At 35.6% G+C, this 24,346-nt stretch overlaps 4 protein-coding genes across 7 annotated transcripts; 1 reads left to right on the top strand and 3 right to left on the bottom strand.

The window, feature by feature from the left end:
• Positions 1-237: 237 nt before the first annotated feature.
• Rbsn-5 (Rabenosyn-5) lies at positions 238-2,950 on the bottom strand. The gene is made up of 7 exons (XM_035868595.2): positions 2,610-2,950; positions 2,365-2,481; positions 2,147-2,287; positions 1,900-2,061; positions 1,455-1,806; positions 984-1,368; positions 238-910 (listed from the first exon to the last, which is right to left on the bottom strand). Exons 1-7 carry the CDS (start codon positions 2,743-2,745, stop codon positions 692-694), a joined length of 1,512 nt encoding a protein of 503 aa, XP_035724488.2. The 5' UTR covers positions 2,746-2,950; the 3' UTR covers positions 238-691.
• A 278-nt stretch (positions 2,951-3,228) lies between these two features.
• Positions 3,229-5,621, bottom strand: LOC118442691 (tRNA:m(4)X modification enzyme TRM13 homolog). 2 transcript variants are annotated; one of them, XM_085663800.1, is made up of 7 exons: positions 5,536-5,621; positions 4,735-4,993; positions 4,437-4,633; positions 4,183-4,368; positions 3,872-4,111; positions 3,567-3,813; positions 3,229-3,461 (listed from the first exon to the last, which is right to left on the bottom strand). In XM_085663800.1, the coding sequence occupies exons 2-7, from the start codon at positions 4,917-4,919 to the stop codon at positions 3,275-3,277; spliced, it is 1,242 nt and encodes a 413-aa protein (XP_085519926.1). In that variant the 5' UTR covers positions 4,920-4,993; positions 5,536-5,621; the 3' UTR covers positions 3,229-3,274. The 2 variants fall into 2 exon arrangements, with proteins under 2 accessions (XP_085519926.1, XP_035724491.2); XM_035868598.2 differs by lacking the exon at positions 5,536-5,621 and having other exon boundaries at positions 3,282-3,461; positions 3,572-3,813; positions 4,735-5,238.
• Positions 5,504-17,382, bottom strand: aln (divergent protein kinase domain 1C). Of its 3 annotated transcripts, none has more exons than XM_035868600.2 (6): positions 17,241-17,382; positions 9,352-9,762; positions 8,061-8,221; positions 7,366-7,701; positions 6,345-6,696; positions 5,505-6,252 (listed from the first exon to the last, which is right to left on the bottom strand). In XM_035868600.2, exons 2-6 carry the CDS (start codon positions 9,499-9,501, stop codon positions 6,022-6,024), a joined length of 1,230 nt encoding a protein of 409 aa, XP_035724493.1. In that variant the 5' UTR covers positions 9,502-9,762; positions 17,241-17,382; the 3' UTR covers positions 5,505-6,021. The 3 variants fall into 3 exon arrangements, with proteins under 3 accessions (XP_035724494.1, XP_035724493.1, XP_085519928.1); XM_085663802.1 differs by lacking the exon at positions 17,241-17,382 and adding an exon at positions 14,265-14,352; XM_035868601.2 differs by lacking the exon at positions 17,241-17,382 and having other exon boundaries at positions 5,504-6,252; positions 8,061-8,216; positions 9,352-9,486.
• Gbs-76A (Glycogen binding subunit 76A) lies at positions 12,610-22,689 on the top strand. The gene is made up of 2 exons (XM_035868591.2): positions 12,610-13,582; positions 17,280-22,689. Exons 1-2 carry the CDS (start codon positions 13,493-13,495, stop codon positions 19,881-19,883), a joined length of 2,694 nt encoding a protein of 897 aa, XP_035724484.2. The 5' UTR covers positions 12,610-13,492; the 3' UTR covers positions 19,884-22,689.
• The last annotated feature ends 1,657 nt before the right edge of the window (positions 22,690-24,346 follow it).

Raw genomic sequence — 24,346 nt, 5'->3', positions numbered from 1 at the left:
TTTAATATATACTGAACTTTAAACGAAATTATATTCTTTGTTATACGAAGAGAGAGAGAGAGAGAGAGAGAGAGAGAGAGAGAGAGAGAGAGAGAGAGAGAGAGAGAGAGAGAGAGAGAAAGAGAGAGAGAGAGAGAGAGAGAGAGAAAGGGTTATATATATATATACATATGTATGTGTGTATGTTAATTAAATTTTCATATATATTTTATATACTTGTATGTGCATTATTACTCCAGTAAAATATTATACATGTATTCCAAAAGTAAGAAGTACAATACAATTATTTATTATAAATTAGCAAAATCACTAACATCATAAATCCGAGTTTGATGAATATTAACTTGTTAAATGGGGAAATTTTCGATCGAACAAATATAAGTAAGTATAGATGAAGACAGAATGCTTTCTTAAAAGAAATGAGAAGTGCAAATGATTTATTTATTCTTTAGTTATGTGAAGTGAATTAAATCTTCGTAACAAATTAATCCGACTTCCCCAATTATCAGGTTAATATGTTTCCAATCATATTACATATTTATTTAAAACACGATTCTTTCATATTACATACACTTTACTTTACTAATGAAAGGAACAATTCGTGTCTTGTAAAAAAGAAAATATAAAACACATATCACATATCAGAGGATTACTTCAAAGTTTGTTTTAGGAACGTTGTAGCTTTCCTTTATTATTCAGTGTCATTACTTTCCTTTGTAGTAAAATAGTGACTTTGCAAATCTTTAAGATTATTTTCTAGAGTAGCTGCTATATCATATTTACCATCTGCTTCAGCTTGTATTATAAATGCTTTTAAATTACTCATTTGTTCAATGAATGGATCCATAGAATAAGACATCATAGGAGTGTTATTAGATGGACTCCAACCTTCTTCCAAAACCATTTGTTGCTTTAAAAATAGACGTTCTATTATGAAAAAATTCAACAAAATTTTATACCATTAAATATTATAAAAATCTTACTTGGCATTCTTTTACAAGTGAATCACTTTCCAAACTACGCGTGTCTGTCTTATACTGTTCATTCGATTTCCATTTCTGTTTTTGTAATCTCTGTTCATAGTTAGCCTTACGTTCTATTCGTTTTTGACGTTCTTCTTGTAATGCGGTATATTCTTCTATCGAAGGCAACGATTGTATCGATAGTAACTGTTCTTTTAAAAATATCATTGCACTCGCCCTAACCATTTGATGCAATCTAAGTTCTTGCCCTTGAGGCGAATTTTCCACATCTCTTGTACCAAGAACTAAAATTGTTTTACTAATTGTATCTATATTCTCGCCTAATTTTGCAATCTTAAGACGTAATGTTTGAGCATCTTGTAAATCATAAGTAGACTCTCCTTCTCTAAATACAGATTATAAGTTTAGACAATATTATTAAATACATAGAAATATTGAAATAATAACTAATAGATAAATGAAATAAAATACCTCAAAGATTCGCTCATTTTATTATACATTGCTAGTATCTGTATAGTTTCTTCCATGTGTGATTTCATTTTTTGATAAAATTGACATACTATTGGTTTATGAAATTGTTTTTCTTTCTGCCTTTCTTTAGCATCAAGTACATTCATACAATGCGTACAGATCTTGAAGTGATGTTCTGTATTAGAATCATTGATTAAAGCTAAAACACTATTCAAGCTACCGCTTGATGGGGATCTTGCCAATTTCGTAAGTCCCATATCTGCGCTTAATACACGTTCTGATAAATCTTTTTGAGAGGATGTTGGAGGAACAGCAGAATCACCTTGTATAGAAACAGGGCTTGTCATTTTTCCTAAAAAATATTGTTTTATATCCAGCATCTATAGTAAGAACTATACAATTCAAGTTGGCAAAATCACAATTTGATTTTGCTATTAATACCTACGAGCATCTAATAGTGACAAATAAAAAGTACAATTATGACACATGATAGCTCCGCAAAGTCTACAATGGTGTTTTCTTCTAGCAACATGAAATTTTTTAGCACAGGTAGGACACAAATTGACAACTGTCTCATCTATCCATGGCACTATACATTGCTCGTGTCCTGTTTTGTAATAATCAATTTTACGAATGCATTAGTACATTGAATATCAAAAACATTAAATATGTTTTAAACATTATTCGCATACTTTTTCTATCGACTGGATCAGATGGCAAATTATTTAATAGTTTATTCAATCTTATTTTTAATTTGTTTGTTTCTGATTCATAACGTTCTAATCTCTTGAATCTTATTTCTTTGAAATATATTGTGTGCGATTTAATTACACCTATAAATATATCATAATTAAAAATTAAGGTAGATAAAATAAATTGCAATATTATATGCAATATTATATGTAACCACCTGGTTCTTGTTGTTCCCTACTGATTTCTAACTTTTGTTTTTCATTTGTTGTACAAGAAAAATCTTCTGGTATTTCATCTTGTTTTAAAATTTTCTTCTTAGCCTTGTCAATTAAATCTAGAAAAAGATTTAAAAGAAATTGTCAAATCAGAAAAGTATTTAAAAGAAATTGTCAAATCAGTTTATAATAATATCAATAATACGTGTATTATATATAAAGAAAAACATATAAAATTGATCTATACCTTTAAAAGATTTAAGAAACTCTGAATTATCATTATGAAATTCTTCAAAGTGTCTATGTAAATCATCTGGTGCTTTAAATTCGGTCATGCACATAGGACATATAAATCCTTCTAACACTGGTATATTTTCAGCCATGTTTAAACAAAAAAAATATTTATCTGATACAAATAGGGGCCTTGTTTTCGATAAAAAATATTATTAAAACGTTCAATTGTAGGCGGTTCTACACTTTATCGAAAGAAAACACATGTATATGCTATGAACAGCCATATTGATTTAATCCATTAATAGAAATGTCAAAAGTACAGTACTTCGATACAATTCATTAATTTACTCTAATAATTATATAAGTATATATAATTCATAATTATTAAATAATTTCAATAATTTATAAGTTAATAATTTACAGTTTATTTCTAATTTTCAATTAATCGAAAATAAATATAACCTATATATATTGACGTAATTTTTGTCCACATTTAACGTTCCAGTCTATAATTGATAGCCAATGAGAAAAGCAACATACTACACTTTAAAGAAAAAGCTTAAATTTATTGTTTGAATAGATAATAAAATAGATTTTCATTATTTTTATTAATTAATATATAATACATAGAATCTTTCTTAGAATAAGAATTATTTTTAATAATTATAATTATTTAATCTATGTAACAGAATATTTCGCAACAATACACATATTTTCCAACGAAACATCCGATGAAATGTAACGAAATAAAGAACCTTCAAAACCAATGTTTCTTAAATATTCTAAACGTCCCCAATTCAATAATGTTTTAACTTTATTACCAATTAATTCTCGTTCGATAGAACGCACGTTTTGTTTGCTGAATCTACAATAAATAATAGAAATTAAAGAAATATGTTAAAAGAAAATTTGTAGGAGAGAGAGAGAGAGAGAGAGAAAGAGATAGAAAAAAAACATATGTCAAGCATACCTTACTTTTTTATTTTCATCTTTTAATTCAGTATCAGCTTTTAAATTAAACCCACAAGTCGCCCAACTAGCTATGCTACATAAAATTGGAAATTCTTTTGGAAGAAATTTACATTGTTCTAAATATTCTTTACCAATATAGGATTTATATTCGCATTTATGATGACAGCAGAAAGCTATGACTAATCCATAATTACTGCCGCTAGATTTATTATCTATTGCTCGTATCAAACATCGTATAGCAAGATCTAAAAAGTTAAAAATTGTATTAATGTTGAAGATATAAAATATATCATTAATCTGTACCTGTTGCAGTACCACATAGATGTTTTGCAATCCCAACTTTATTAAGAAAATTTTGGATTTCTGCAATGTTACTAAGTTGTAAATCTGCTATATCAGCACGTATCCGTCTTACATAAATATTATGTTGCTCTTTTTTAAGTTTATTATCATTTTTATGTCTATGACTAGAACGATCCACTAATAATATACAAGAGTCTTGTTTTTCTTTTGCCATTTGTGCCAACCAATAAGTTAGATTACCTATAGATAAAATTATGTTTATTTTCTTTATTATTGATTCTATTTTAAAAAATATACATTTTATATTATACCTTTTCCAGCTCCAAACTCAATGTAACAAGTATTATTTTTAACAAGTTCAGCTTTTTCTAAATGTGCTAGCAATGACGAATTTTGTGTCAAGTGTTTTTTAGCATATTTACCACAAGATGAAATAGTTAATGCATCTTTTAATATATCATGGTGTAATATTGCTTTGGAAATTTCTGGTAGCTTTTCTACAAAGAAATTAAGTTTTATAATGTAATATTACATTCGATATACAACACATTTATAAATTATATACCATAAGCTTCATCAATTCTTTTTATTATCGCATCTACAACGGAAAAATCGAGTTGTGACAAAGGAAGAAGACGTGGTATTTCTTCAGTTTCTTCATCTAAATTAACATTTTGGACTATATATGTTGGTCGAGCGTCCAACATCTTTCGGACATTGCATATTGTCAAATGTTTAGATAACTTTGACTCATAACATGTACTGAAAGTATAAACTATAAGTTTTTACATTTAAGAGAACTTTTATATAGAAATAAATTATTTCACATCATTGTCGATGACATTACATCAATGGAAACGTACTGAGTAGGATCAAGAGGACATTTTATCCTTTTGTTAATTTTTTCAGTATTTTCTACGTCGTTAGAATTCAATGAATCCTGTTGATGTTCTCCACAAAATTTGTTACCTCTTTTAACGGTCATACGACAATATCGATTTTTTCGTTTCACAAAGTACATACAGCACTTCGGCGGTTCTTCTTCCATGATAATTTGTTTAATCTTTTATATATATATTTTTTTTTCCAAAATATTCAACAATTGATGTACAGTAGGTTATACTATAGGTTATGACAGTGAAGTAAATATAACTTATTATTATGATTCCTTACAATAAGAGATATTTATATCGGAATAAAATCAGACTGGAATAATATCGTCTTTAGATGACCTTAATATTTCTTATTTATTTTTTATAAAAAACGAAAAAAGAATTAGAAATCATTGGTACGATGTTCGATTACTTGTGTTCAGTTTAAATGATTTAAAATTTGACGCCAATAATGATGTTCTATCGTAGCGCCATCTCTAGCGGGAGAAATTAATGGTTATTTAAAGTAGGGAAAAAAGATGGAAGGATCGTTGCATTTCGTACTATTGTAAAGAATAAATAATATTGATTTAAGTTTCTTTTTTTTTAAAGCTCAATGAAACTCGCATGGAGTCCATACTCGAGGTGGTATTAATAAGAAAACAGAATTTTTTTTTCGAGAAACAGGTATTTAATTATTTCAAGAAAAATATAGAGGAAGAAAACGTTCTTAACCAAACGTTTTGAATGTATGAACGGTTCTTCGAATAATGTTCACCAAAAACAACTTACGATCTTATCTATCGCCAATCACAATCATTTTGAATTAGTGCCGTTTCGAGAGTTGTAGATTTCTTTGAAAGATCGTTTACTTTCGTATAGCAAACGTGTTACAGCTACATCCCCTCGTTAAAGTTAATACATATTGTTAATCTTTCTACGTGCCGAAGTATATTTACTTCATACCTATCAAGGTATATCCTGAAAAAGGATTGTACATTTGAATATGCCAAATATAAAAGGCGATTAGCTACGTGATAAGCTATATTCGTATGTATCTATATTCGGTAATTCGGTAGATATATTCGATAGGTATGTATGTTCCAAATGGCAAATCGTGGGCCGATATTTGTTCTTTGCTAAAACGACTCGTTGTCATATTATATAATATAATATTATCAACAATTTTTCTATTAGAAAAGAAATTGCGAAAGTAATGTGCATATTTTTTTTTTTTTTTTCCAAATAGACACCCTTTCCAACTTCACAAATCCAAGTTCATAAAGATGCGGAAACTTCTTGTTCCATATCGCTCAACGTATTATACAATCGTGTTTTTAAATTGTTCGGTACATATGCTCGTGGCAAATGGGTAACATCACCGGCTGGATTGGCGCACTGTCGCAAAAGGACAGCGAGCGAACTAGTGGTATGTTCTGACATCAATAAACCAGGTAGAATGATAGTTCCTGATAAAGTCCAGCCAAGAAAGATTTTCTCGCATATAATCTAAAAGAAACGTAACACACGTAATAAACGTACAATTCAAATATCTATCGGTTCGATAGATTTACCGAAAAATATCAAAATAGTATGATTACCTGTAGATTATTATTAACGACCGGCGATTCACATCGTTTGTTTTTCGAACATAACGATCTACAATCAAAAAAATCACAATCCTCGTGTCTCTTACAGGTCTTCCCGTCCCCGGTGATACGTCCGATAATGCTTTTAGGAAAGACCGCGTCCAAGTCGAGAAATTTAAGTTTTTGCCCGCCGAGAGGCAAACCAAAATGGTTTATCTTGACGTCGCAGAGATGAAACGGTTCCGGAAAATTTGTCTCAAGTTCCTCTAGCAGATCCATAATCATGACGGCGAGCTTCAATCTCTTTGCCCATTCTGGCTTCGAGTCGGAGAGTGCCAATGCCGTCGTTGGTGTTTCTATAGGTCTGACGTTAGCGATCTAACCTCAGTCTCGCGTCTTTTAATGTCTAAACGATCAGAAAAATGTCATTAATGCCATCCGAAATTGATATGATAATTCGTGATTATGTACACATGAGTGTACGTGGTAGGTGTACATACGAGAAGACACTGAATGTTTGTTGTTTCGAAAATCGTCCTACTGAATTACCATGTCACTTTGGTCGGTATCAATGACGCGGTCTGATCGTAAATGACACAACGTTTTTCTATAAATCATCATATTATTGTATAGACTATGGATATACATCTTCAACTTTCACTCAAGCATATCATATTACTTTGGACTTCGATCACAAATCTTGGATTTGCATTTTATAATGCAATGTCAATGAATATTGCAGTAAAGAGCGAGACAAAAAAAAAGAAAAGTAACGGTTTATCATGTTAACGGTACGAAATTTCACATTGATTAATCCGACGATGTACGCGTCAAGTTTGGACGTGATAAGGTTTCACATGCGTCATATTTCGTGTTCTGGTAGTAACGGTGCGCGATTGATCCTAAAGAATCTCTACATATACGCATACAATGTATTAGAAATTATTTCAAACTTATAAGATATATCGTCCAACATTTCTTTTTTAACTTAGCTAGATTAACTCTTTAGATTATTCTCATTAATAAATCCTACCTGACGTATTCAACGGCATAGAAAGTCCCGCAAGTGCCTATCAGTTGTGGGAAAACGTCACGATCTTCGAATAAAATAGTTATGAGATATTCGTTTTCCTGTAAAAGTGGCCAAACGTTTTCCATCTCGAGATGACGCCTTTTGGTGTCAACCTCGATTTTATGGGTACGTAAACGAGCAAGCCTTTGCATCTGTTGCGTCGATACCGTGTAATTTAACTTATTTACTGCCAGATCCTTGATCATAGTTCCGAAATCTTCTTCTGTGGGAAAATGCTTCACATCGAATGCGTCGACCCAGAAAAGAGATTCGTACTCTTCCGTGTTAGATTTTGTTCTGCAAATGATTATTATGTAGAAAAATACAGAAGAATATTTTTGAGAATAAAGTATTTATATATCATGTACGTGTCCAATGAGAAGCAATAAATAAGGAAGTATAATGGATATGCTAACGGCAATGCTACTATTAATTTAATTGTTATATTATTGTATTGTGCGATCTACGATATTTCTATATAATATGTACGAACATTTAACATGACACAAAAAAAAGAAACAAAAAGAAAAACAAAAAACGCAAAGATGAAAATGAAAAGAAAAAAAGAAAGAAATTGAACTCTCCGCGCGTACTATATTGCTTCTCGCTCAACTCATACACATTGAGCGTTATACATATCGAGCGTTGCGATCAACCTGTAAGCTTTAAATACAAGTCTAGTCGCTTCCCAGTGAGCAGAAAATACTGCTTCCTTGCCGGTATGCAAAGTTTCACAGGCCAAAGAATGTATACCCTTCTCCGTGCAAAGTGGTTCGCACAAAATACCCATTGCCGTGCCATCGTTGTGATTTCTGCACTGTAAATCATACTGACATTTTCCCTTTTCTATTTTCTTTTCTTTTTGTTTTTTTTTTCCGTGCATCACGTAAACCTCATTACGCAAGACTCTTCCTCTTTAATATCATATCGTAGCATTTAATTAATTCGTAACTAGCACGATTACAATGCATATGAATTATGACGTCGTCGCAACAAAATGACAGGAAAAAATAAAAAGAAAAAAACATTGTCGAAATTTATTTGATATAAATAAATATGGATATTTCACGATTTTGTCGTTAGTAATTTTACTAATCCGATTTAAATGTTTCACCGTTGACGCGTTGAAGGTATACCATATATACTTATTTTCAATCTATTGACAATTTTGTTAAATTAACGAACAGTCTATGAACAATAAATTTTTCTAATCATTTTTCTATCTACGAAACAACGTCTTTGGCATGCGGTATCGATGTTCCCCGAAGGTTTTACCCGAGGTTGTTACCCGAAGACCTCGAGTCGCGTTTCATTTTGTCAACACCGACAAAGTTCAAATGTTTTTTTTTTTCGTTTTATTTTTTTTTCATTTTTCATCGAGGATGCGCGTCAGCTCGATCGATTTACAATCATTTCTTATAAATTGAATTGATTGTTATCGTGATCTAAGTCTACCTATAAATTGTAATTCGTATTTTACAAAAGGAATACATCAGAGTAATAATTAACGTGAAATGAAATAGTAAAACGATTCGACGACTAATGATTTCGGTGTGTCATTCGTTGAAACGCGCGATAAAATTGAAGGTCATCCTCCCTTCATCCCCCATATAAGTTTCGCTTCTGCGAAAGTGAAAATTTGGAAAGAGCGCGTGCGTATCGTTCTGCCCTTCTTCGTCTTTCGCGCATAGTCTGTTCTTTCGATCCGTGTATGTGCTCTTGCATCCGTTCTCGAAATTCGCGCTAATCCAGATTCTCCTCTATCTACGTGCGCAAAAATACAACGAACAAGTACACACGTATGTACACACATAAGACGAAGGAGACACAAGCACGTACAACTTATTGTCGGATGACAGTTAAGATCAAACGCGTTTCTCATCATCTCATTCTCGTTTTCGAAAGATATATTTTTTCACATATTTCTGGAAAGAGGGAACAACTTACCGCGCTGATAACGTGTCGCCAAGCTTCCAGGTTCGTGCACATAATACCCCAGTGAAAGAGAAGATAGATGACAAACAGGAAAGCCGATACGAGGAGACCACCGAGCATCTTGTAGTGATAAAAGAAACTGGGCAATCGCCGAATATTCATTGTGAATCGTTCCTTTTTCTCTTCCCTTATTATTTATTATTAACAAGAACGAATGAACGACGGTGGTGGTAATTGGTTCGGCGAGACCTTCGTGAGGAAGACACCTAGTTTTTCGCTGTACACGAAGCTTTTCAAGCGCTATCGCTGTCCTCGTTGTCGTCTCTGTCGGCATTTCTCATGTCGAATTCGCGACGTCAATGATCCTTTCCTAACTGCCAGTGGTAGCGCGCGCGTGTTTTCTTGCACGCACGAATTTACCCCCTTCCGTATAATAGAGCGTGGGAGAATTAGAAAAAGAGAGAAAGAGCGAGTGAGCGAAAGAGAAAGAGAGAGAGAGAGAGAGAGAGAGAGAGAGAGAAAGAGTGAGAAAGGGAGAAAGAAAGAGGGAGAGAGAGAGAGAGAACGCTACTCATGGCAATGCGGCATATTCTGCGACATGAATCCCTCCGTGTCGTACCGCGCAACACGGCGGGATGTACTGTCTAAAGCGCCTCTCGTGGCGTACTGAGGGTACCGATGTCACCTACCGATTGGCCCGTTCGTTTCAGGTCCGTACATCCCCTATCACGTTACCCCTCTTATTCATCGTTTAATCATAACTCTTTTATAATTTGTGTTTAATTTTCAACGACTTGAGTTTTCTCCGTCGAAATAATTATAACCGATTGAAAGTTATCGTCGATAACGCTTAATCGTATTATACCGAAAATAAAAGCGATTCGTTCGTATCGGTCATGCGACCGATCGACTAGTCGCTCCCCTCGTTCGATATCAGTCGATAAGTGGGAACGCAAATGCGTGACTCCTTAAAACTCTCGAAGCTTACCAACTTCCCCGTTCTTCCTTTGTAATAGAATCGTATGTAATCGCATTGGATCGATAAAGTACTTAGCGCGGGAAAATGCGCCGGATTTGAAATCCCGCGCCGCGAATCTCTTTCTCTCTCTTTCTCTTTCTCAAGAGAGGACGCACTTGCGAAGCAACGTCACGCGCAGCTGCGACCTTCGTCGCCCTTGTCCCACCGGTTGTGCCACGAGAGACTCATCTTCATCATTTTCACGACCGACGCACTTTAACGTGGTGCTGCTGCAACGTTTTTCCTATTTCTCTCTCCCTTTCTCTCTCTCCTCTCTCTCTCTCTCTCTTTCTCTTTCTTTCTTTATCTCTCTCTTTTTCTCTTTACCTTTATGCACGCTTTTTTCTCATTTTTGTTCTCTCTTTCTCTCTCTCTCTCTCTCTCTTTCCCTCTCTCTCTCTCTCTCTCTCTCTTTCTCTCTTTATCTGATACAAACATGCGCGAATGCATATTTAATTGATAGAAAAAAAAATACTAAATTGATCCTCAGAAAAATAAAAGAAAATTTGATAAGATAAAGGAAGAAAAGGATAATCATTCGTGTAAGAATAGTATTACAAAAGAAAGAGGAAAAGAAAAAAGAGAAGAGTGAGTTACAGTGTGGTGCGGTGCGGTGCGTTTCAGTGCGGTGAGTTTAAGTGCGGTATAGTGGCGCGCGACATAAACTGCGCCGTGCGTGCGGCGCTTTGCGTAGATAGATAACTTAGTGCGGTGCAGTAATTCGAATTATACTAAACGTCTTAGCGATTCGAATCGTCGAGAGATAAGGGATATATATTTACGGGCATTGTGGTCTAATAATCGGTGAGTTATACTGTCTCATATTTCTTCGTTGTTTTTACCTTTGACCTTCTCGGGTGACCTTTTCAATGGACTTCGCCTACTATGTGCTATGCGTCGGGGTGTCAAAGGAATCGATATCTATCTTTTTTCTTTTTTCATTTTACATTTTTCAACGCACGTTGCTTGCATTCTTCGTAAATAGAAAAAAAAGTCAGTGTGAATAATGAAAGATCGATTTCAATCGATTTTGTTTCTCTCTCTCTCTCTCTCTCTCTCTCTCTCTCTCTTTCTCTCTTTCTCTCTTTCTATTATTACTTCGACAATATTCGACTTTCAAATAGTTTGTTTAGGTAGGGTTCGTCGTTGTAGCATTGAATAAAATAAAATAAAAAGGAAGGACCTTATTTGAAATCACGCGCGCATTTCAAACTTTCAACTTGTCGCGAATTCTTGACTTTGCGCCATTCATATAGGCTATTTCTGAGTTATTCCAATTATGATCGCAGGTATTCCGCGCAGAAAAGAATATGATCTAATAAAAGTTTATTGGAAATATTGTGTTTCTCTTGTTTTCTTTTATGAACATTCGGACACTAAAATACGTTTTCTCCCTAAAGATATAACGATTGATAATATAGTAGAGATTGTCGAGTATGAAACGTATTAGTGACGTCATACAATTGTCATTTAATTTAATTGTCACTTGATATTTCTTGTGTATTAATATTTCATTCATATCTTTTATCAATCAAAGTCTCTTAGAATACACTTAGAATTTAGTTTAAATTGCTTCTCTGATCAACGTGTCCAATTCTGCGTGTTAACTCGGCAGCTGATATCCATCGAAAAGCATGTGCGGACGGTCGTAAAAAAAAAAGAAAAAAAAAAAAAAAGAAAAAAAGAAAATAAAAAAGAAAGAAAAATAAATGTCGGCTCGTGACAGTGAAGCTTATACGAGATATTCGAGCAGAACAATGACTCGTTAACGTTAATTGTGAATTATGGCCAATCGCCACGAGCATATCCGTACTCGAATAGAGTCGTGTGTCAGTGCTCCTTGCAAACTTCATGCTTTCGTTATCGTTAAGGATAGAGAAGAAGAAAGTAGTGCCGAAATGGAAGAAAATATCTGCGCGACGTGACATTTCGACGTTCGACGTCAAGAAAGTGTCCGATCCATTTTCTCCCACTCCCTTTTTGTTTTTCTCTATTTTTGGTTCCAGCGTCTTTAAGAAGAACCGCTCATCTCAAGAGATAGACGTCTCCGCAGATTCGCCGACTCCGGCCGAGTGAGTGCAAGCGGTTATCAGTCGCGAGGCTTACGTGCGGTTGCTATGCGATATGGAAGGGGCTCTCGAGTCACCTACTAGTTCGACCAGTCAGAAGTCAGTGTGTGTGAACCGGCCGGTCGCGCTGGCCCCTTCTGCTTTCGTTCGCGGACGTTACGTGCCCCGAAAACCGCAGTACTCGTTTATATTTTTCTTTTTCATTTAGCCGATCTTTCGCGATTTGATTGATCGATTACCTTCCTCACATCAATCCGATCATTGAAAGTTAAATTCATTGCTTTTCGTTTATTTCTGACGGTGGTCCAGACGCAGCATCTTATCATCATTATCTTCCGAGGAATCCGAAATCTTTAAAAGCCTTCACGGTTGCGTCAGGGTTGCATCAGGATTACGTCGGGGTTGTTCGTCCGATCGCTTGAAAAAAGAAAGAAAGGAAAAAAAAGGAAGAAAAGCACGGAATTGAAAATGAATCGATTACGATCGAGCGAGAAAGCGATAGAATTGTTGTTGTCGATTTCGAAGGATTGATCGGACCGTTGCATGCCAACGAACGGTTGACGGCCATACCGGTGTAAAACCTTAACGATCGAGAGCGAAACGTGGCGCGATCCGGATCAAATGACAAATACGAGATGATCTATCGCCAATTTCACTTTTTCTAAATCTTTGCTTTTTCCTTTTTTTCCTTCTACTTATTTTTTTTTTTTTTTACAATCCCCCATTCTGGTAACTCTAATCGTCAGTACATTTTTTTTTGCGAAGTTTATCGGTCACTCGAGATCGTCGTGTGGATTGACACATACGGAGATTGCTCTCTCTCGATCGTCGATCGTTAACGAATCTAATATAAACTGGCCGAGCTTATATTTTTGTCGAAATTTGAGAAGAACATTTTTCAGCTATGAAATAGGATCGTCAAATTATAAAAGATTCGAAAACCATTAGATGCGAGAAAAAGATAGCAAAGTAGATCCTTGAATTTGGATCCGATCGATATTATCTAGGAAGAAGGATCAAAAAGAAAGAGAGGAGAAGAAAAAAATAAAATAAAATAAAAAGGAAAATGATCGTCGCGCCAACAATGGAAGAAAATTCAGGGATCTTTGAGTCGGGAAAATTGAACACCGGTCGATTGAACGGACATAGTATCACGGTAATTCAGCAATACAGAACCTACATACATCTTTTTCTTATTCTTCTTCTTTCTGTTTCTTTGAGGCAGCACTGTGTATGCGATCGTGTTTCTAAATATACACCGATGAAAGTTCGAAGTCTCGGTTGCGGGAAATAGAAAGGTAGAGGAGGGGGTTCACCGGGGAGGAGGAGGAGAAAGAGAAGGAGGTGCAGTAAAAATGCGTCGCGACATTTTTTTCTGATTGAAAGATTCATTCAAAATAGGAAAATGTACTTTTCGCGTCAAGGTATGCGCACGAATAAATCTTGTTCGGCTTCTCCTTTCTAACTCTTTCCTAGCGTGGGCGTCTTTGCGATAGGTTATTCGCTTCTTGATTCCTGACGCGCCCTATGAATGAATATAACGTTTCACCGTGAACCGAAGGTCGTGTCGATGACGATGCACTCGTTCCGCCGACGATAGTGCGTTTTTGCGGGATGCCTTGACACCGAAAACGATCTCTGTCTCGTTTGCTCTTTACCCTCGCTCCGTATCTCTCTCTCTCACTCTCTCTCTCTCTCTCTCTCTCTCTCTCTTTCTCTCTCTTTTTCTTTCTTTCTTTCTCTGTTTTTCGCCAAGACATCGTCGGGATTTTGTTTACACTATATTTTCCGCTTTTCCGTCACGTATTTGTAATTTTATTTATATTCCTGTATCTTACTAGTCGTAACGAAGAGTTGTAAATCTCGTCGCTCTTTTCATTCTCCTCCCGTCGACTTCTCGCACTCCGAGCCGAAGAGCGAATCTATTTGCGTCTCAGCGAACGAGAAGGAGTAGGAAAGATCTCGAGACCGTCTCCTACCCTTCGCTCTTCTCTCTTCTTTCTCTTTTTCAGACTGTACACGGCACGGTGCCATTGCATTCGACAGGTGCTCCTCTTCCTCTATCGATCGAAAGGGCAAATCATTTATAGAAAATAACTATATCTAGATGCATACAAATACGTTGCTTAAATATTCGCGACTCTCATTTCGGTTTTTTTCCTTTTTGCGTAACGACATTGTCGTTACTGCGACATGCGGGTGAAGAGTATGTCTTGCGCGCTACAATCTTAATTTTTATTACTATTTAACGTTCTCAATTTACTCTCAACGTTGCATTGAATGCGAGTTAATTAAAGATGCGGTATAATAATTAGTACGCGATTGAATTTCATTTAATGATACTTGACATTGACAATCATCAGGCACGATATTTAATCTCTTTTTGTTGATTCTGATACGTTTTAAAAGTAACTATAGGCAAAAGTTTCTCTTTCCAAACAAAATTATTACGTATTTCTACTTTGTTGTGTTTACTTTGGTATTATATCGAATCCCCATTCATGCCACGATAACTTCATTTAAAAAAGCGGAATAGAAAGTCTTTGAAACCGTTGACGTTTGTGAATTTGCGCAGGAGATCTTTCTTCGTCGGCATTACTATTTCCAACGACGAAGAACAATTCGTCGATAAGATTTAAACACAGCGTTCACCCTTCAAGTTCCTCTGGTGCATGATTTTATCTTATCCAGCCTCTTCTCCGAGCTCGACTCTTCTTAAATACTTTGCGATGTTTTCTTTCTCTCTTTTTATTTTGCCTTGTAGTAGTGTTTCTCGGTGAAGCGTTAATAGCCCTGATAACCTCACGTATTGTCCGATTGCTTGGGCTAACAATCGCGCGCATTATTAGTAACGTCTCGTGATTCGTTCGCATTCGAATCGCGAGACCGCCTTGCTTTCCGTTCTCGACGGAAAAATCTATCATTTCGTTCGGAATGATAGATAGCCCGCGTGCTCCTGCCTTTCTGCATAATATTAATTTCGTCAAATTGATGATCGTGCGTGCGTTCGTTTGTATTTAAGCGAGTTTCGGCATATACGCGGAGTTTTTCTCATGCGAATTTCTATTCGCCTTGAATCTTCATTAAGTACTCATGCGTCGAATGAAATGCACGTACACTTTGGCACGTACACGTTGGCTAAGCCAATACTCGTCGAGTTTTTCATGTACTCGCTGGACCAGCATAGCTTTGCATCCCTATGTCGTGTGCGCGTGTGTGTGCGCGTTTGTGTATATATATATAAGTACTTGTGTTTACTTAATGAATCAAGGCCAGAGAAATATCGAGAAAGTCACTTTGATATCCGAAAAATGTATAGAGAGATTGTAATGCCTTTCCTGGCTGACGATGAACCGATAATCACAATGAGACGACGATCTTATTATCGAAGATAAATAAACAAGTTCAAGGTTCATTTGAGAATTTCAAATCGATGATATTAATGAAAGAAAAGGAAAATTATAAAGAATGCTAGAGAGATATATAGAGAAATCGATCGACATTTAATCATAAAGTTGCTCCTCGAACGGTCGATAATAACCGACGATGAAAAATCTCCTCGCGCGCGCGCGCGTGCGCGTTCATGATGACGATAATAAAACAACTAATTATAGTATCTCGAAGGATGCCCGATAATCATGGTTCCATTGTCCGATAAAATAAATAGGTATATTAAATAAGACAATAAAAAGAAATAAGAGAAGTGTCAAAGGAGAACTATCGGACTCGTATAAATATATTTAATCTTTTAGCAATAAAAAATAATAATAACAATAATCAGAAATGAAGTTTAGGTCGAAAGGCCAAGGCAAAGAATTTAACAGGAACTTTGATTACGATCCCAACGATGTTCTCGATCATATACATACACACATAGACATTATAAGCGAGTTCAGAAATAACCTCTACCTTGTCGGTGACCGCTACTAAGATAATACAACAGCGTCCGCACACACTGTGTCTATCAGTAATAGCCTATGCACCTCAAACGATTAACGATTGCTTCCCAACTAACCCGGCCCGAAATTCTCTAATACGTAGAAATAAATCTTTTATTTTTTCCTATAAGAGGAACGAAAGGGAAAAAGAAATATGAATGGTCGGTAATGAGGGTAATGGTAACAGTGACATTTGTTTAGCCATTTAATTATAACGAATAGACGACGATCATCAAGAGTCGAGATTGTCTCATAGAGATTTTATATTATATATTATATCTTATATATTATATTATGTATATTTTACGTAATATTTTGTTTACAACATTGCACGATGGTTTACCGATAAGTCGCAGTACGAAATACGAGAGAGGGAAAGAGTAGATTTTCTATTCGCATTAGATGTCGGTTAAAGTCCTGTCCGATTAGAAAAATCAAACATGCTGATCGCAAATCGATGTAATGAGATTTTTATAATGATGAAAAATTGCAAATATTTTGTTTGAGTAAAATTCCGTTTACTTGAAAACAAATCGTTGGTATTTAAGGCAGGCCAGACGACGTACTTGTTGAAAGTACGAATCACGTGTCCAGTATGTAGGCGTACTTGACTACGAGCCAGTCGTATTTATACCGCTCCACTTTTCTCGCGGTCGATGTATACATGTATTAAAAAGATTCCGCCTCTTTCTCTCTCTCTATTGCATGCGCGTGCTCTAAAGCTTTGCTTCGCTTTGCTTTTTCGAAAAGAAGATCGAAAAAACGAAAGAAAGAAAATCATGTGTGCGAGCGTGATCGAGATACGATACTCGATGAGGCTTACGTAGGATGAATTGTATAGCAAAATCGAAGCTGTTATTTTTAGAGCTTACTTACATTTTAGGTTGCTTTTGACGGGATAATTTCAAATTTCAGATCAATACGGGGAATCGCGAACCAAAGGAATTGGACAGTCCGAGTTCGAGTTCGAGTTCGGATTTTCGACTGGACTCGGACGCGAGCTCGGTAACAGGCTCATCCTCGAATCTCGATAGGAGATTATCGTCGGACGGTAAGACGGAGAAGACGGTATCGAAGATGAGCAGCACAAACTCAGCCGGTACCGAATATGGACGAGGACGAGGACACGGTCACACCGATAATTCATGCGGCTTGGTGGGTTCTCTCTTTTCCGGTGGTTGTCGCGGACGAGCGGAAGCCTTTGCTCGACGTCTTCATCGACGGCTTACATCATTGGGTAACGCGGATGATTCTTCGCGCGGTATCTCGTCGACTACGACGTCAACGTCCTCATCAGCAGAAGCGGCGGTGGCGGCGGCAGCGGCGGCAGCAGTGATTACCAAGCCGATAACGCGCGAGGTTGCCTCGTGGTTGCATGCACCCTCCGAAACAGCCGCTGGTAATCCCATAGATCGTATTTTTCGGCATCAATCGCGAAACAGTCCGGAAACGGAACTTTATTGCGACTTCGAAGATGATCTAGATTTCGAACACGAACCAAGCTCACCCGCCGAAGAAGTCACGCCGGCGGAATTAGCTGATTTGTTGGTAAATACTGAAATTCTTAAGACGAATCATCACGAAACTTGTCATTGTTCACCGAACGGTCCGAGGCTAGGAATCGATCAGGAGTCCGAGTCGGAATGCGTTTTCGCTTCGCCGGCAAGTGGAACCTCACCGGCGAGCGAGGCTTCCGAGATTTACTTTGATCCAGAATCGTCAGATGCAGAAAAGATTAAAAACGAAGTCTACTTTGATCCTGTTACAAGTTCCGAGAGCGAGTCAACTTCAAACGTCTGTAACAACTTGGATGATGTCTCGGTCAAAGAAAAGCCATCGTTGTCGGTAGATGGATCGTCTATATATCGAGAGGATTCGTCGGACTCGAGTCTATCCGTGAGTAAGTACAAACCGTTGCCCTTGGAGAGGTTTCGCCTTGATACTCGTCAGAATAGACCCACTAAAGAGGAATGCAGTTCAGAAGATTCGTTGAACGATAGGAGCTCTCGCGAGACCACTTCACCAAGTCACGAATCTCTTTGGAGCACTTTCGACGACGATAGCACCGTTTCCCTTCGTGACGAGACTACCAGGCCCGGCAACAATTATCTACCAACGTGCAAACATCTTCCAAAGTCGCATTCTGACTCAGAGATACTGGACAACATAGGTACAATAACTTTGGCCCCGAGTACCTTACCAAGAACGATCGAGAAAAACGAGGAGGAAGGATACGACATTATTGATTTTTTCAGTTTTCCGGAAGAATTTACTCAAGATCCGATCAAAGAACAAGACTCCTCCTCTTGCGATTTTACTGAAGACAAGCTCATTGGAAATGTTACTACGGAGGAGGCGGAAACGATTAGCGACGATAGTCCCACGGATGCAAACGGCCAAATAGACACAGATCTGGAAGAATCAGCTATCAACGATGGAGACCTCTCCGTTTATGTTAGTACATTGAATATAGCCGATCAACTCGTAGTAGAATGTCCCACGGGAAGAAGACTGACGGAAAAATTGAATAAACCTGTAATGAACGAAGTAACTTTGCAAATCGAGAATGAAACAGTATTAAATGCGAAGAGCGATGAGAAAATATCTCTATTCTTGTTGGACTTGGACAAAGAGAAGTCTAACAGAGATCGGAGTGGTTCAATAAATAGGAACAAGTGGGGGGACGAGCGAGTTGCCTCGAAAGAAGCTAAAGAAGAAAACGAAGATGTGGAGGATGACGAAGAGGAGGGAGAGGAGAGGGAGTCAATGGAAGAAGGAAGACCGCGGAGGCTCAGACGATGTTCCTCGTTGAAGACTGGTAAGACGCCACCGGGAACACCCGGAAGAAAAAAGATCGTTAGATTTGCTGATGTTTTGGGCTTGGATCTTGCGGATGTAAGAACCTTCCTTGACGAAATACCAAAGATACCAAATTCGGCATATAGCGATTTGATATACGACGACAGTTTCCAAAAAGAAAGCAGTCCGGCGAATCTTGGCCTTTCTACGAGCTGGCACCAACGATATTCTCCCGCGTCCACATCAAGAGTCGTTGATAGGACATTAGTACCGCTCTTTCAACAACCCGGTGGACTTCCAAATTTTCTCGATTTCGTTCGAGAACGCAAAGTGTGCTTGGAAAATGTTCTTGTCCAGGATCCGTTAACTCTCTGCATACAAGGTACAGTGAGAGTTCTCAACCTCGACTTTCACAAATCGGTTCACATAAGATACACCCTAAATTCTTGGAAGAATTTCAGCGATCTTCAAGCAAGCTATATATCGAACTCGTGCGATGGCTTCAGCGACAAATTTTCTTTCATTCTCTATTGTCACACTCTGACGATCGGACAGAGACTGGAATTTGCTGTCAGATTTCAATGCAAAGGCACACAATTTTGGGACAACAATGCTGGCACCAATTACTGTTTTCAATGCTTACCGGTCTCTTCCAGCGTCGAATACATCTCGGTAACGGCGAGAGAAAATCAAAGGGACTGGTCACCTGTGTTCTACTGATTTCTACATGCTCGACGACTAAAGATTTTTATCTTTAAACTCATCCGGAAATGATACCCCGGCGGCTACACTCAATCTCTCTACCGACGATCGTCAATTATTATTTCCTGCCAATTTCCGAAGAATTCAAAATACTCAATTAATAGTCCAATCGAGTCCGGTTGTGTACCGTATCGTTTAGAAATTCGATTATATGTTCAAGAAGGAAGACTGAGTAATTGACAATGAAAGAACATTGATTTCAATGAATATAGTCAAGTATATCTACAGGATATTTTTGTGATTAGAGTGATATATGAAAGTACAAGGAAAAAAAGGAAAAAAGCACGAATACCTTGTCGAGATGTCGGTGTCGTTGTATCCATTTTTATGCTCTCGACTTTTTCTCTATCGTCATCTGTATTTTCTTACGCTTACCTACGTAACAGAAGGAATCCATCTTGCTTTGCCGACAAGAAAATCGTCGTGCGATGGAGTCGTATTTAAGTAAATCACTTTCAATATCGTCCGTGGTATTTTCCGAACGCTATGATGCGTGTGCCTATATATGCGTACATGCGTGCTTGTACGATTCGAATGAAGAAATTTCTTAGCCGATGACCAATCTGAAATTTAAAAGCACGTGTGGATATTACATTATCGCGACAATATTATTAACATCGATAAAAATATGTAATGAAAATGATGATCGTTCGTTACCTTAAACACTTCCGGAATTGTGGATGAATGTTCCATAAAATCGAGATTACATTAGGAATACATTTTTTAACAAACGTACATCGTAGAAATGATGGCACTGATAATGTAAATCCGCTTCGGTAGCGGTTTTCGTTATTAGTATCAAATATATTTTTTTTTCTCCTCATATATTAATTGTACGTAACAATGAATACCTAATTAAATGAATAAATGAGACGCGAAGTAGCGAATATTAGTCAAGTAACATATTGTTAAATGCAATAATACGGTGGACCGGGGAAGTTGTATCAATCTCGTTTACTTTTAAATTTCTCATGACTAATCTCTGTCGTCCAAAGTCATGTAACGCGTAAAAATCGTCCTCTATACCTACCTACGTGCTTATGGACGTGCCAAACAAACGGCAATTATATATATATACATATATATATACATATATATATACATATACATATATGTATATATATATATATATTTATATATATATATTTATATATATATATGTAGTTGCAGGCTTTAAAAGAGAACATTTCGCGAGAATATATATATATGTATCTGTTGGATCAAAGATTAGTACAAAGAGTGTTTTTCGGTAGTCGAGATATATTGTATATGAAAATAATAATATATCTAAAATATATATATGTATATATATATATGTATATATATATATATGTATATATATATATATTAGATAAACACGAATGAATTCAAAAGAAATAAAATATATGTTTACATAGATGTACACGGGGATAAGAGCTTTCATACTCTTGACTTCAGATGAAAATAATAGAAGAAATAAATATTTGAGATGAAGAAAAAACAAAACAAAAGGAAGAAGAAGAAATAGAAAAAGGAGAATATATAATTTATTACATAATCGTAAATTTTTGTAAATAGAATAGTATCAGTGTTGAGTTTATCGTCGAGTATATCTGTGCACAGTTTACAGGAAATGAAAAAGAAAGAAAAGCAAAAAAGAAGGAAAAGCAAAAAAGAAAAAAAGAAAAAACAAAAAAAAAAAGAAACAAAAAAGAAAAGGAACAAAAAACAAAACAAAAGAGATGTTTTAGTTGTATATACACTCGAAACGACGTTTAAACGACACCCTGTGATATGCTTTTTCGAAGAGAAGAGCGAATTTATTTCTGTTAATCCTCTCTGAGATAAGAAAACGAGACGAGAAATCGAGCGAAGCTTTCTTATCGTTCTAATAATCGCAACGCTTACCGAACGAACGAATACGAGAAAATTCTCCGTTCGAAAGGAAATATAATAATAAACGAAAACTCATCGATATGCAATAAATACGATATAACCTGATCGATCAGCAGCGCGTTTTGTTTTACGTGCTTCTTCGATAAAAAGAAAGGATATCACGTCTGAGAGGCTTTTGATAAATATATGTTCGATAATAAAAATATATTAAACGGTGAAACGCATTTAGTTTTGAGAATGTCAACGATTGGACATTTTATCTTAGGTCCGTCCGAAAGAAGATATTTTTTATTTTTATCAGAAGCAACCTAATAATAAAATATGGAATGGCCTTTTACGAAGAATACTATTATCACTATTACTACTATCACTACCTTTATTATTACTAGTACTACTACTACTATTACTATCACCACCACCACAACTACTACTGCTACTATTACTACTACTACTACTACTACTACTACTACTACTATCATCACCACCACACCTACTACTACTACTACTACTATCATCACCACCACACCTACTACTACAACTGCTACTACTGCTACTACTACTACTACTACTACTACTACTACTACTACTACTACTACTACTACTACTACTACTATTACTACTACTACTACTACTATTACTATTACTACCACCATCACCACAATTACTACTACTACTACTATTACTACTACTATTACTACTGCTACTACTTTTACTACTACTATTACTACTATTATTACTATTACTACTATTACTACCAATACTAATATTGCTACTATTATTATTACGACTAATAACAAGAGCAACAACAACAACAACAGCAACAACAATAATAAGAAAGAAGAAAAGAAAGAAAGAAAACACAAAAAAAGAACGGGGAGGAGGAGAAGAAGATGATAAAAAGTGTTTCTGCGTATGAGTCTAGGAGAGATAAGATTGTAGATTATAATAATATAGCATATTTTTATATCCGTATTTACACGTGTAAGCGCATCTGTCGTACCTCTAGTCCATAGAGCCGTGAGTTTTCGTCTGGAAGGTTCGAGAATTATTCGCTAAAAAATTCGCCAAACAATTTTACTTTTAAACTAACGAATTTGAGAAATCTTTGAAAATAAGACTCGAATCCTATTTGCTCGCTTAATCTTTTAACAAATATTTTTTTCTTTTCTTTTCTTTTCTTTCCTTTCGTTCTTATCTATTTCGTTTGAATATTTACAACTGATTGTCGTCTGTCATTTTTTTTCCTACTATAACAAAGAAAAGAAAAGTAAAAAAGGAAGAATAAAATGTTGAAACAATTTCTGGCTGTGATCGATTTAAAATCCTTAGACGAAAGAGTCAAACGGAGAATTCGAAAGTCAAAAGAGAGGGATTAATCTTTGATTTATCTTTTATGCGTATCCTGTCTTGATGTTAATTATCTAATTTTATCAATTTTAATGAATATTTTATCCATACTGATTATAATTACTCTTCCATCGGTAGACTGAGTTTTTTAGCACTTTTATTTTCCCGTCAGATATTTTTATCCGTATATATTCGACCACAGGCTACACAAACGAGAGGATAATATCGGACTTCGTGTATTATAAAAATATTGTTAAAATGTCTAATTAATTTTTATCGATTGAGATTCGTGTGTTTCGATGTCGTTTAAGAAGATCCTAATTGAAATTTTATATAAGTATGTAGAAACAAGCGTTATTGTTCGTAAGAAAATTAATAATTATCGGGGAAAAAATATTATTGTTAACTCACTATCGTAAATATATATATATATAGGCAAATATAAATGTATATATTTAATCGTTACCGTAACGCGTTTCATCGCGTTAAATCTATTTAACGTGTTATTACTGTAAGAAATATATATTACTTATATCTATTAACAAATGCGCTTCTCAAGAGAGACTTTTTTTAAGAGAGATCTCTTCGTACGGTACCATGAAAAAATAACCTAGCCAAGACTGATTCTGCACTCTGTCCTCCGTAACGTTTTACAAGAAAGGATGTATATTTTTGAGTCAAGCATAAATCGAGCGCACGTACTACCTTCAGATAATTTTACAAGATACACTACTTCTCACTACACTCGAATTCAGAAAAACTAAAATATATTTGTTACGACTAGTGTCGATAGAATTTTTCAAATTATAGTATATATATATATATATATATATATATATATGTATATATATATATGTATATATATATATATTCTTCACTTGGTTATTTTCGATCATTATTTTCAACTTATATCATATCAAACTTTACGTTGCTACTATCGTAAAGTGTACTATTTTTGTATAATTTTGATGGAAAATTGATACATTAATAAAATACTTATTCTTCCCCTTGAGATATCTTTACTCTTATAGATACATACTTTTCTTTTCAAACGTCAAAAAATCGATCAACGATTTTTATTTATTTATTTCTTTTTACACAAACATTTGACAAAACGATCCTATTCTGACCGTTATTGAATCCTTAAAAAATTTATAATATGCCTGGGGAATTATAACGTTATATTAAAGATATTAAAG

Source organism: Vespa mandarinia, chromosome 24 (genome assembly GCF_050613455.1).
Source record: "Vespa mandarinia isolate Hongniang chromosome 24, ASM5061345v1, whole genome shotgun sequence".
Classification (NCBI taxonomy): Eukaryota; Metazoa; Arthropoda; class Insecta; order Hymenoptera; family Vespidae; genus Vespa; species Vespa mandarinia.
This window is presented reverse-complemented; position numbering and strand designations above follow the sequence as displayed.